Source organism: Lemur catta, chromosome 8 (genome assembly GCF_020740605.2).
Source record: "Lemur catta isolate mLemCat1 chromosome 8, mLemCat1.pri, whole genome shotgun sequence".
Classification (NCBI taxonomy): domain Eukaryota; kingdom Metazoa; phylum Chordata; class Mammalia; order Primates; family Lemuridae; genus Lemur; species Lemur catta.
The window spans coordinates 6,523,289-6,536,771 of record NC_059135.1 but is presented as its reverse complement, the minus strand read 5'-3'; the positions used below and the strand labels follow the sequence as shown (position 1 = coordinate 6,536,771).

The window sequence follows — 13,483 nt, the reverse complement described above, 5'->3', positions numbered from 1 at the left end:
GAGGATGACAGAAGCTCCCGTTTCCCTGAAAGGAAACAGATACAGAGAGGTGAAGTTATGCCCCAAAGTCACATGGCTAGAGAGTGGAAGGGCAGAGATTCTGCCACCTCCCAGGTAGAGCAGGGGTTAACTGAGCCCTTGCTGGCTGCGGGCCTGCTGGGAGCCTCCCTGTTGCTTCCCTGCAAAGCTCTGCCCCATGGCCAACCTGGCAAAGCACTTGGACATGAGGAACGTATCTGTAAGTTGGGGATGCCCTGTAGCATAGACCTGTCCAGCAACAGTGAGCGAGGTCACACTGACAGTGCTCCACGGCGAGCTGCCAATCACAGACCCTGGGCCACCTCCACAGTGGAGGCCCACCCAGCTCCGTGTCTCCTGACGGTGAGACGCTGAATGAGCCTGTGGCCTCTCTGTAACCGTCCCCACATGTCACCTACCAAGTCTGCCTAAAAATAAGAAGCTACACAAAGCACACGGCACTGACGGCGACCTGAGCCCGGCCTGGCAAGAGTCGAGCTATGCTGTGCGACAAGTTTCCCGAAAGCTTCTCTGTTACAGATGCTGTGATGAGCTCATTTTCCTGCTGCTAAATATAAATTTTTTTAACAAAATGTCAAGTGGTTGCAGCTACCAAGCTCCAGGCAAACACAACCAACAACTGGCACCGATGAGTGGTACAGACACTGAGGGGAAAAGCCACCATGCCCCAAACACGCCATCCCCAGAACTGGCACATCTGCTAAACCACGCCTCCCTGAAGGACGCCTGTTGGAGACCCCTGAGACGATGTCTGCACGTGACCCCGTGGCTCCCTGGCCTCTGGCCTCTTCGTCCTGATGTCGGAAGGACAAGGCCAGGGCAGCTGGCAGAGGTGGGCCAGGCCGGAATCACGCCGAGGGGCACGGCTGAGCCCCACTCACATGCTCACCCCTCCTTCGCCAGTTACAGGCCGTTAGCCATCTGTGGGCTTTAGTTTTCCAGGGCGTTTGCCTTCATGTTGCATGTCAAACTGTTTGCCACATGGATGCGGTCGTCTTTCCCCACCACGGTCCTTCTTGCTCTCAGTCAAGTCTGTGCGCAGAGCAGCCGAGGGAGCCAGGCTCTGCCCAATGCTCCATCCACTCACTCGTGCATCCACTCGCTCCGCAGACGCTCGCTGAGCCCTGCGTGGTACCAGGCACTGGGCTGGGCACTGAGCACTCAGAGGGGAACTCGGCAAAGTCCCTGCTGCCATCATGGCACTTATGTCCCAGGGCAGTGGAGAGTGACACACACCAGGTAGGTGGTAAGTGATAAGGAGCAGCCGCTGGGATGGGGTGAGTGCCCGTGTGAGTGTGTGTGGATGGGTGTGTGCGTGTGGGGTGTGCATGTGGATGGGTGTGTGCATGTGGGGTGTGCGTGTGGATGGGTGTGTGTGTGAATGTGGGGTGTATGTGTGGATGGGTGTGTAGAGGAGCCGCCTGCGAGCCCCGGGGGGAGCCCTCACCAGAAACCAGCCCTGCCGGCACCTGGACCTGCAACCTCCAGCCTCAAGAGCTGTGAGAAAGTGTGTTGTTCAAACCCTCGGGTCACGGCAGCCCAAGCTGACTAGGACGCCCCCTGGTCTCCCACCCAGATCCCAGAACTCTGTCCCTCCTCTTCCTCGCAGCGGGACATACAGTCGTTCTGGAAGAGGCTGAACCAAAGAACCAGTGAAAGTTAGCCAGGCAAAAAGGAGAAAAAAGTCAGCGTTTCTCAGCATGCCGCTTGCTGGTCACCAGAACCACAAGTGTTTGGTAAAAATGTAGATTCCCAGGCCCCTCCCCAGACCCACCGATAACCTGTCTTTTAACAAGATGCCCTGGTGACTCTGAGGCACGCCAGAGTCTGGGGACCCCTGGTGTCCAGGAGTGGGGGCTCCAGCCCCAGAGCCTCTGTGAGAACCTCTCTTTTTGTGCCTGTCCCCCTGAGTCCTAAGCATTAGGGATGTCAGCGGAGCCAGAGAAAGGGGCAGCGCGGGCCACCTGCTCTCTGCAACCAGCCCCTCAGAGCGGCCACCTGAGTTGATCCGCATCCTCACTCTGCAAAACGCTGCTGTCCCTGGGATGGCCCGAGCTGTCACACAGTGGCCTAGTTCCTGTGGCTGGTGCAGTCATTTATACACCACAGGCATCCCAGTTCACAGAAGTGACTTTAAAACGGCATCTAGTTAAGAAGAAACCCCTAAAAGCCTATCTTTCTCCTGCGAACAATGATGATAAAGTCCAACTTCAGAGCCCGTGCCCTGACCTGCCGCAGCACGGTCTTTAGTGAATCGGGAAACGCCAGCAGGGCTGGACCGAGCCAGTCGCGTGAGCAGCGGAGCCCAGGCCAAGGCCCCGCTGGCTCGAAGGGGCCCGGGGCCCATAGCCCACGGCCCGCTGTCCGATGGGGAGTGACAACTACCTCCTCGTGCTGCTGTGGGACAAGGGGAGTCACATATTAAATGCAGCCGTGGGGTGCAGACGCTGGGGGCCGGCTGTGCCCCTGCCCCAGCAGCCCACACCCAATCTCAGCGCTCACAGTGGTCACAAATGCCAGCTACTACCTTTCCTCAAGATGATGTGGTTAATAAAATCATTTGGTAAAAAAGTTTACATACTGAAATAGGCATGTATAAATAAAAAAGATGCATGCTTGAAAACATGTTCTGCCTCACTCACGGTAAAAGAAATGTATATTAAAGCCATAATGAGATACCATTTTGATCTAGCACACTGGATCCAGCTGTAACAGTTGGGGAATGTACCACATTGGTGATAGGGGACATGTACACCCATATGTGGATAGAATGTGAAGATAATTAGGCAATATCTTCTCAATTTTTTTTTTAAGAGATGGGGTCTCACTCTATCATCCAGGCTGGAGTGCAGTGGCATCATCGTAGGTCACTGGAGCCTCAAGCTCCTGAGCTCAAGTGATCTTCCCATCTCAGCCTCCTGAGTAGCTGGGACTATAGGCATTAGCCACGATGCTCGGCTAAGTTTTCTATTTTTTGTAGAGATGAGGTCTTGCTATGTTGCCCAGGCTGGTCTTGAACTCCTGGCCTCAAGCCATTCTCATGCCTTAGCCTCCCAAATTGCTGGGATTATAGGCATGAGCCACTGAGCCCGTTCTCAAAATTTAAAAAACATTTAACCTTTAACCCAATTCCACATAGCAATTCCCATAGTATTCCACTGTGCAGATGTCTAATCTTTCATCATTATAGATAATGCTGCAATGAACATCCTTCATACACAACATTTCTAATTGCAAATGTCCATCAACAGGGGACTGGTTAATAAATGATGGAACAGCTTAACAATAGAGCCCCATAAACCTGCAAAAAATGAGGTTACTCTATTGGGATTGACATGGAAAGATACAATAAATATTTTGCTAAGTGAAAAAAAAGGTGCAGAACACCGTGCATGGTAGTTTGCCGTCTGTGTAACATGCCTGTACACGTGAGCACATACACACACAGACTGCGTGCTCGCCCTAAATACATGTCCAAGGAGGGAACTGGGTGGCTCGGGGACAGGGGTGGGAGAGAGACTTCCTTTCACTGCCAATCCTTTTGCTCCTTCTGAACTTTACATCAGGTGCATGTATTATTTAGCCAAAAGATTACTTTAAAAAATAACTACTGACTTTGCCACTTCATTAAAATAGCTATTGGTGTTTGCTTTCTAAATCAGATAGGCCAGGAGGTATCTAATGTTGCAGGTGAGGGCTACTGTGGACCTGAAAGCATGCTCCTCCTGATTTAGGACTCTTGCTGAATTGTTAAGGTTTCTTCTAGAGAGACAAATGTATGGTTCAGTGAGGGTTAGTGAACAGAATAACAATCACAACTTAATTGTTTGCATAGAGGTCCATCATAGTAAAACCCCTAAGTACTTTCCTTCTAAAGTGGACAGTTTTCTTTTGGGGGAAGAAAAAAGTAAATACATTTAAGTTCTAAGTTGTAAACATAGGTTGAGAAATAACAAAAATACAATTCTGATGTCAGCGACTGGGCAGACTCAGACTGAGTTACAACACATTTGCACACGGCGACCTCTGGGTCCCTCCCTTCTCATTTCTCAGCAGGATGAAGCCGCCAGTCCTGTCTGGGCACGCTGGGGCCCTGCCACCATCCTAAGCACCAGCCTGGGCAGGCCGCCCATGAGTGTGTGTGTGTGTGTGTGTGTGTGTGTGTGTGTGTGTGTGTGTGTGTGTGCCCCTGTTCCCCTGCAGATACTCAGGGTATCACCCCCTGCTCAATTTCAAGCTCTACACATCTGGCCCACCAGGACCAGGGACGCTAGCGAGTCCATCTTTCTCTATCTCCTTTGTGGGGCAGGTTCCTGCGTATGCCGGGGCCACGACCCAGGTCACTCAAGGAGCGGCTGCTCCAGGCACCTCCAGTTTCTCCTTTATTTCTCCGGACAGCAGGTGCCAGGCAGGCGGAGAATCAAGTGCAGTGTGCTGGTGCTCCCCTGCCCCTTCTGAGACCACAGTCCTCTTCCCTCCCCCTTCAGCATAATTCTCTGTTCTGCCACTTCCAGAAAAGCCTGGCGCCCTCCCGCATTGGGACACTGTACCCTTTCCACCCTTGCCTCCTTCCTAACCTTTTAATTTGAATCTTTGTCTAATTGTTTTCTCAAACTATTGGGTCCACAAACAGTAACGCAAAGACCATTCCAAAAGACGAGTGGGAACCAAGAGCTTTAGAACAAATTAAGAAACCAAACTGGGAAAATCCTGTTCAATAACACTCTCCAATTTCGGTGACCTAATTTTTCCTTAAAATTTTTTTTTACTTAAAAAAGAGGAAAACATGCTACAGTATTTTGTTCTTAAATCCTAGTTCTTCCACGACTGATGAAGACTTAGGCCTTCCAAAAGACCATCACTGTGGGGTGTTTTCCTTGTGTGAACAGTAATTCATCTCGACCTGCTGCTTTTGTAGCTAAAGAAGAAGAGATGTTCTGACAACAGATTGAGCTGGCAGTACAAGTTGCCTGTCTTGCTTTGATAAATATATTTTTAAAAAGATCTAATACAGAAGTCGCTGATTTGGAACACACAATCTGAAGATCTCAGTTTTATGTCTGTTATCAGATATTAACAAAATAGAAGCACATTAAGCTCTTTAAAATAAATATGAAAAGTCAGACTATAAAATGCAGAGTAAGACGCGCTGGACTATGCGCTGCTGGATGTAACTATGTTGCATGTCAGTGAGGTGGTCCTCATTTATTTTTAAATATCTATATCCGATCCATTGGAATAACAAAAATGTATAAAGTAAAAATCTTCTATGCCCATTCTACTACAGATGTAATATTCTATTTTGCTTTTAAAAACCTTTATATATCATGAATATTCACCTTATTTCATCCTTTGAAAGCATGTTTTTTAACGTTTATATCTTTGTATATACAGCTGTATATGTTATTCTTTTTATATACTTTTCAATTGCTAATATTTTATTGAGAATGTTAAAATATATATTTATGAGGAATATTGGTCTGTAGTTTTCTATTCTTATACTGTCTTTCTCTAATTTTTATATCAAGTGATGCTAGCCTTATAAAAATTTGGAAAGCATTCCTTGTATTTTCTGGAAAATAATGGGCAGAATTAATACTTTGTCTACTTTAAATGGTTGGTAGAATTCACCAGTGAAAACTTATAGGCCTGGAGATTACATTTTGTTTCTTTTTTTTTTTTTCTCTTTTCTCTTTTTTTTTTTTTTGAGACAGAGTCTCACTTTGTTGCCCGGGCTAGAGTGAGTGCCGTGGCGTCAGCCTAGCTCACAGCAACCTCAAACTCCTGGGCTTAAGCGATCCTACTGCCTCAGCCTCCCGAGGAGCTGGGACTACAGGCATGCGCCACCATGCCTGGCTAATTTTTTCTATATATATTTTTAGTTGTCCAGATAATTTCTTTCTATTTTTAGTAGAGACAGGGTCTCGCTCAGGCTGGTCTTGAACTCCCGACCTCAAGCGATCCACCCGCCTCGGCCTCCCAGAGTGCTAGGATTACAGGCGTGAGCCACCGCGCCCGGCTGTTTCTTTATTAGTTTATTTATTTATTTATTTTAGAGATCGGGTCTTGCTATTTGGCCCACACGGGCTTTGAATTCTCGGGCTCAAGCAATCCTCCGGCATCAGCCTCCCGACTAGCTGTATTTTTTAAAAGGTTTTAAGTAAGAATTCAATTTCTCTAATAGTTACAGGACTATTCTGGTTATCTATTATATTTCATTTTGGATGAGTTTTGGTAGTTGTCAGTTTGAGGAATTGGTCTATTTCGTTGAAGCTGTCAGATTGACAGGTGTAGAGCTGAGCACAGCACTCCCTTATTATTCTTTTTAATGCCTGTGGGGTCTGTCACGTCTCCTCTTTCATTGCTAACACTGGTAATTTACATCTTCTCTCTTTTTTGTCAATCTTGGTAGAGATTTATTAATCTTTTCAAAGAAATAGCTTTTGGTTTCATTGATTTTCTCCATTATTTTTTGATTTTCAGTTTTATTGATTCTTGCTCTTATATTATTCCCTTCCTTCTGCTCGCTTTGGTCTTGCCCTTTCCCCTGCCTAGTGTCCTAATACGAAGGCTTAGATTATTGACTTGAGACCTATCTTCTTTCCTAAATAAGCACAATGCTATAAATTTCCTTCTAAACACTGCTTTGCTGCATCCCGCCAACTTTGGTATGTTGCAGACTCTTTTTCAGTCACTTAAAAATATTTATAACTGTCCTTGAGACTTTCTCTTTGAGCCAGGGATTATTTGGAAGTGTGTTAATTTCTAAGTGTTTTGAGATTTTGTTATCTTTGTTATTGATTTCTAGTTTAATTCCATTAGGTTCAGAGAACATACTTTGTATGCCTTCAATTCTTTTACATTTGTTAAGGTGTGTTATGGTCTATCATAGTGATGGTTTTGTGTGCACTTGAAAAAAATGTGTATTCTGCTACTGTTGGGTAGAGTGTTCTCTACATATTTATTAGTTCCATTTGGTTGATGGTGGTCAATTCTTCTACATCTTTATTGATTTTATGTCTTTCAGTTCTATTGATTACTGAGAGAGGAGTTTTCTTGACTATGTATGTGTGTACATACACACACACATAGCCCTAAAGGTACTTCTACTATAATTGTGGATTAAAAAATGTTGGCATGTGTTATGTGCTCTAATTATCAGATTCAGTTATCAATATTTCTCTTTTCCATGCTTTAGACCATGGGTCACCAAACTACAACCTATGGGTGGGCCTCCTATATTTGTAAATAAAGTTTTACTGGAACACATTCTTCTACATATTGTCTATAGTCGATATCACACTTACAGCAGCAGAGCTGAGCGGTTTTGACAGAGACAGTACCGCCTACAAAGCCTAAAATATTTATTATTTGGTCCTTTAAGAGAAAGTTTGATGATCTCTGCTCTAGACTTGCACCAACCAATACAGTAGCAGCATGTGGCTAAACAGATGCTAGTTTAAATTGAGTAGAATTAACATTTAGTTCCTCAGTTACACTAACCATGTTTCAAGTGCTCAGTAGCCAGGTATGGCCTGTGACTGTGGGAGGTGCAGACACAGAACATCCATCACCATAGAAGAGCTACTGGCCAGCCCTGCTGTAGACTAGTCTCTGTGACATGGGACTCTTCTGGGCTTTGAACATTAGTCATCTGGGTGCAACTTCTCTCTTGTGGGTGATTTTTTTGGTTTTTAAAATTTTTATTTTTGAGTCAATTTTTGGTAGCTTATATTTTCCTAGAAAATCATTCATCTCATCAAAATGTACACAGTATCTTCTTGGCTCTCTAATGGATCTGTTCTCCTTAGCAGTGTGTTTGCGGTAGGTTTTCACCTAATGTCTCAAGCTGACATCTTAGAAGTTCATTTAATTTTGCATTTATCCTTTTCATTTCTTTGAATTCTTTGAAATTGGCTGTGCACTTTACACATACAGCACATCTCAATTTGGACTCGCCACAGGTGAAATGTTTGACAGACACAGTGGCTACCAGAGTGGGCAGCACAGCTTTAGAGAGTACAACGTCCAGCAAAAATATTTTCAATCAGCCTGATTTTGTTTTCCAGGCCCCTGTGTTCCGGCCCTGCCCCACTCCTGTGGAACAGCGCGGTGTGCGGCAACGTCTGCTCTCGTTTCTGCAGATTCTGCGCTATCTTGCTGTCCTTTCACAGTGGTGCCCAACGGTTACCTTTTCACTGTGAAGTGTACCTCTTGGGAACGGCCTTTCTAATCAGAAGACATGACATCCACAAGATTAGGTTTAAATAAATAAAAATACTGACAGATTTTCTATAAAAATGAAAAAAGACTTTTAGGTGAAAAAAGATGCCACAAACAAAGTGAGAAGGCAAGTAAGCCCTTGATCAATGTCAGCCTCTTGCCAGGCAGTGTCTCCTGCTCTTTATCTGTACTGTTAATACTTTTGCACAAGCCTGAGAGGTAGGTACTATGACTATACCCATTTTACAGATAAGGCAACCGAGGCACAGAAAAGTTAAGTAACTTGACCTGGGTCACACAGCTAAGAAGTAGCAGAGCTGAGAATCAAGCCCAGGCAGTTGGGTGCTGGTGACTGTGTGTGTAACCATTATACTCTATTGCCTCCCCCATACTACACTGCAGGAAAAAACATTTGAAAATATTAAAAAATAATTAATATCCAGAATGTATACAAAGCTGCTATAAATCAAGGTAAATATAAACAACCCCATAGGAAAAGGGCGAAGGATAAGAACAGGCAATTGATAGATAAAGAAATGGAAATGACCGATAACCATATGCAAAGGTGCTCAAGTTCACAAGTCACCAAGGACAGGCGGGGTAACACAAGATACAATTCTTCATCCAACCGATTAGAGAGAAAATGAAGTTTAACAACAGGGCGAGGGAGGGTGTGTGAAAATGGCCTCTCTCGCACTGCTGGTGGCCGTGTAAACGTGCACTGCCGTTCAGAATGGCGACTTGGCAGTACCCACCACCATGCACCACGCACTTCATTCCTGACAGCAGTTCCCTTTCTGGACGTCCGTCCTCCAGCCGTAGTCTCACAGGAGCACAAAGCCGTACATGCACACAAGTTCTCCCGAACCCTCTACTCCAGCGACTGCTGAGTTCACCTGTACCCTCTCTGCCCTCCACCTGCACGCCTCTCTCCCCACCCGGTGAGTGTGCACTTCCTGTCGCTCACGTTCCTCCTTAAACTTATTCAAGCCAGCTGTACCTGCGCTGCAATTACATCATTTCATGATAAACCAATGCATTTTCAGGGCAAACGGATTGTTTTTATGACAATTAAGCTGAAAGGTCTGAAAAGTCCAGGAAAGGCAAGATGCTAAAAACTATAACCAAAACCAAACGGCAGCTGAATATGGTGAAGCTAAAACAAGTGTCTAAGCTCCCAGATGGACGGTGGGTCACGGCTGTGCTTTGTCGGGAGAGACAAGCAGATGAAACAGGTCGTCCGCGGGAACCACCAATCCCAGAAACGGCCGAGACACATTATGTTGTCTGTGTTTTTTTAAACATTGAAAGTGTATTAATTAGTTACTTATTTAATTTTAAAACATTTAAAAATAAAGTGGTACCTTTATCAATGGGTAGGATACCTTTAACAATACAAAATGACTCTTTGTTCACTTTGGTGACTTTTTTTTTTTACCCTGAATTCTACTCTGATAATAAGATGGGTTTAGTTTTCTAATCAATTGGAGATTTTTTTATACATATATAGGGTCTTGCTGTGTTGCCCAGGCTGGAGTACAGTGGAATCATCATAGCTCACTGTAGCCGTGAACTCCTGGGCTCAAGCGATCCTCCTGCCTCAGCCTCCTGGGCAGTCGGGACTACAGGTGTGCACCACCATGGCCAGCTAATTCTTTTAAATTTTTTGTAAAGATGGGGTCTCCCTATGTTGCTCAGACTGGTCTTAAACTCCTGACCTCAAGTAATCCTCCTGGCTCGGCCTTCCAAAGTGCTGGGATTACAGCTGTGAGCCACTGAGCCTGGCAGAATCTCTGTCTTTTAGTGGAGGAGTTTAAGCAATTTACATTTATTCTTATAACTGATATGTTTGCTAAACTCTGCCACCTTATCTTATGCTATTTGTTTTTTGTGTTTTTACTGTTTGCTCTCCTTTTATTACATGGGCCCTTCTTTCTCTGCTTTTAGCTTCGCTTATGTTGTAAAAGGTTTATACTATGTTTTTAAGTTCTACTAGGATTTATCTCTAGGTTCTACGTTAGAAATTTCATTTAAAAAACTCCCAATGCAGCCATTTGCAAAGTACTGCTCACAAGTCACGAGGGATGTCAAAGCTTAAACATTTCCCTGATTCTACTGGGCAGGACACCCACGTAAGCCCTAGGTGGTCCTTCAAAAGTCAAGTTTTATCAAGCCTTGTCCAGCAGCAAATCCATCGTAAAACCCGAGTCTGAGTAACATGAAACTGGTCAGGAACTATTCTCAGTCTTGGTCATTAAATGTGTACAGACAGTCTACTGCTTTGTCTTTTAAATACACAAGAGCAAATGTTTCTGTGCCATCTAGTGCAGGGTAACAGGAGTTGAGGAAGTGCAGAACCTTCGGAGCCACAGCTGCGGCAGGAACAAGCGCAGGGTGGGCTCGAGGAGCAGGGGAGTGCGCTGGGGGTGCGGGTGTGGGTGAGGGCAGGGCGAGAGGGAGCATGAGAGCAGAGACACGATGGCATCTGGGTGGACCAAGCACTGGTAAAAACCAAACCTCTTCATGCTTTCCTTGTGCACCATTTTTTAAATTTCACAATTAACACACACTCACATACTCATTTTCTCTCAACCATTCTGTCTTTCCTGCTCATTATACTGTTGTCTATCTATACCACGAATTTTTCCTCTAATACCCAAATAATCCTTGTTCAACCAAAACGAACAGATTTCTTAGTTATTTGTTTCTGTTACTGTTAATTTATAATCGATTATTTCTCCCTGCTAGCGACAAACCGATAGGCAACTCAAACGATTTGGCATAGTCTAACCGGTGGTCAGTGAAGTCTGCCTGGACCATCGAATGAAGGGGTGCGAAACACAAGCTCCAGATTTCTGCACTGCTTCAGGGGGGTGGGCAAGCTGAGCGGTTTCTTTTAGGGCCCCCACTCATCCAAAGTTCAAATGGCCCCAAAATAAAATTGTAGGGTAAGACCATAGTGCAAAGAAATATGGCAGATTTCTGCCAACCACAGATACCTGGAATTACTCTATAGTCACAATGAGTTCAGCATCACCTAGGGCTTTAGTGGTCACATGTGCCAGGAAAACCCAGCAATAATAATGGAGGGTGTAAAACATGTAAACTTACTACCTAATGAAATAGCAACGCTTTGAACACTCGATATTGGGGCTGAGCTGTCCTAGAAGGTAACTGGGTATTTTTTGTTGCCTGTAAAATAATGTTTTTTTTCCTGCACGTTCTAGAAATTCTTCTGGTGAACCAGCCTGGGAACCTCACCCCCTAGGGGAAGGCAAACACCTGAGAGCTCCCAAGCCATCGCCCTGGGCCCCACGTTACCTCCTGCAGTCTGATCTCCTCGGGCTGCAGGATCTCCAGCACCCCGCTGCTCTGGATTTCAGGCAGATCCTGCCAGAGGTTAAACCTCGAGTGAGGGTTGCTGAGCAGGCAGATCTGAGGCAGAGCCTTCCTCTCGGGTGGGCTTGGCAGCTCCTCCTCTTCCTCCTCCTCCTCCTCCTCCTCCTCCTCTGGAGTGTCCTCGATGGCCGGGGACCCATCGGCATTGGCTTGTATCTCTGCATCCTGTTGTCTCCTGGTTTCGATTTCCTGGAGAGTTGATTTATCTCGGTATTCCTGATACAGGAGCCCTGGAATCAAATGGCGTTGGAATAAAGAGAGGAAAAAGATTTTAGATGGTGATCACTCACTCGATCACTGCGTCCAGGCTGCATGTTCTCATCAGGAGTGATTGCTTTGTCCGGGAACACACTCAGCAACAGCATAAACTGCCGTCGTCTTCATTCTTGGGAAAGATCAGCATGTGTAAGTTTTTTTCCCAACAAATAAAGAAATGCCCAGACAAATTCAAAATCCAATCACACAAATATATGCCTCTCCCACACATATTTGGCAAACAACAAGAACCTAGAACTTGATGTCTTCACAGCCAAATTGATAGAAATGTCCCAGTTACGTTTCAATATCCCAACAGGATACTTTCCATAGCCTTAAATGCTTCATATTAAAACTCAAGTATATTCATTTGTGAAAAGGGAGCAGTTGTAAATTCTCATGTTGAAGGGGGTAAAAAAAACAGTATTCCACCAACTTTATGATTTAAAAGGGAAATATTCATTTTTTTGCTTTCACAGTTTCAAATTTACTTCCCTGACTAATCGTCCTTGAAATAAATGCATTTCAGTCTCAAAGGAGATTTGGTGGTTCAGTTCAATCCGTGCAAACGTGGCATCCCCACTGGATGCCCTGACCTGGGGGCACAGGGACTCTCTCTCCACACAGGAAGCTGTGTGTTGGGCGTGCTGGGCTGGGCAGGGACGGGAAGGGGATCCCGCCTGCTGGAGGCCGGGAGGAAAGGGTCTGACCTGAGAGTCTTGTCTGCTCTGCCACAGGGGTAGGAGTCTACCCCGAGGGCAAGGGGGAGGCCCCAGGAGACCTCCGAGCTGGTGCTCTGGTCTGCATCTTAGAACCATGGACTGGGGAGAGACGGGCTGCCGCAGCCCCCCAGGAGAGCGAGGAAGGAGGCTGCACCTGTACCGGTGGGGGCGGAGGGGATGGGGCCAAGGGCCAGATGCAGTGGACAGTTACAAGGCAGAGGACAGGCCCCGGGTCACGAGTAACACCCAGGCAAACAGCTCAGGTGCAGAGTCGAGGAGCACGGGGTGGTGGAGCACTTGGGATGTGCCCCGGCACCAGGCGCACTGGTCTGGTCCTCAGGAGAGCAGCCGGGGCCCCTTGATGTGTCTGTCTAGGAAACAAAGATGATCGTCCCAGGAAGGTCCCATATGGATAAATGTGCCACTTGATAAGCACTTGCTCTTTTTTATTATTTTCATATTTTATCTACCTAAGATAATACTTCAAGCACTTGCTCTTACAATGCAGTACAAACATCAGGTATTAGTCCTTCTTTATCTAATTGTTAGACATATCTAAACAGTAGAAAAAGGAAAAATAGAAAAACAGACTACCTCTGAAATCCTGAATGTGGCTGGATAAATTGTATTTCATGAACAGGAATCTAATAAGTCCACCCTGTGCATTAAACTAGTTGGCTTCCAATGCTCTACAACTCTACATTATAAAGCCTTTATGTTAAGGTAAACATAGCACTAACTGCCAAAACTTAAGATCCTGTGGTTTTCTAATGATGCATTCTAGCTGAATACAATATGACATTAATTTGACAAAGGAATAAAAAAGAAAATCAAACTCTATGCAA

The 13,483-nt window shown here is 45.5% G+C and overlaps 1 protein-coding gene across 3 annotated transcripts in view; it reads right to left on the bottom strand.

Moving 5' to 3' along the window:
• The window catches only part of NGEF (neuronal guanine nucleotide exchange factor), a 95,370-nt gene that overhangs the window by 16,296 nt on the left and 65,591 nt on the right, over positions 1–13,483 (bottom strand). For all 3 annotated transcript variants that reach the window (XM_045559612.1, XM_045559614.1, XM_045559613.1), the window contains one exon: positions 11,584–11,891. In XM_045559612.1, coding sequence (XP_045415568.1) covers positions 11,584–11,891 — 308 coding nt within the window. The remainder of the gene's footprint in view (positions 1–11,583; positions 11,892–13,483) is intronic.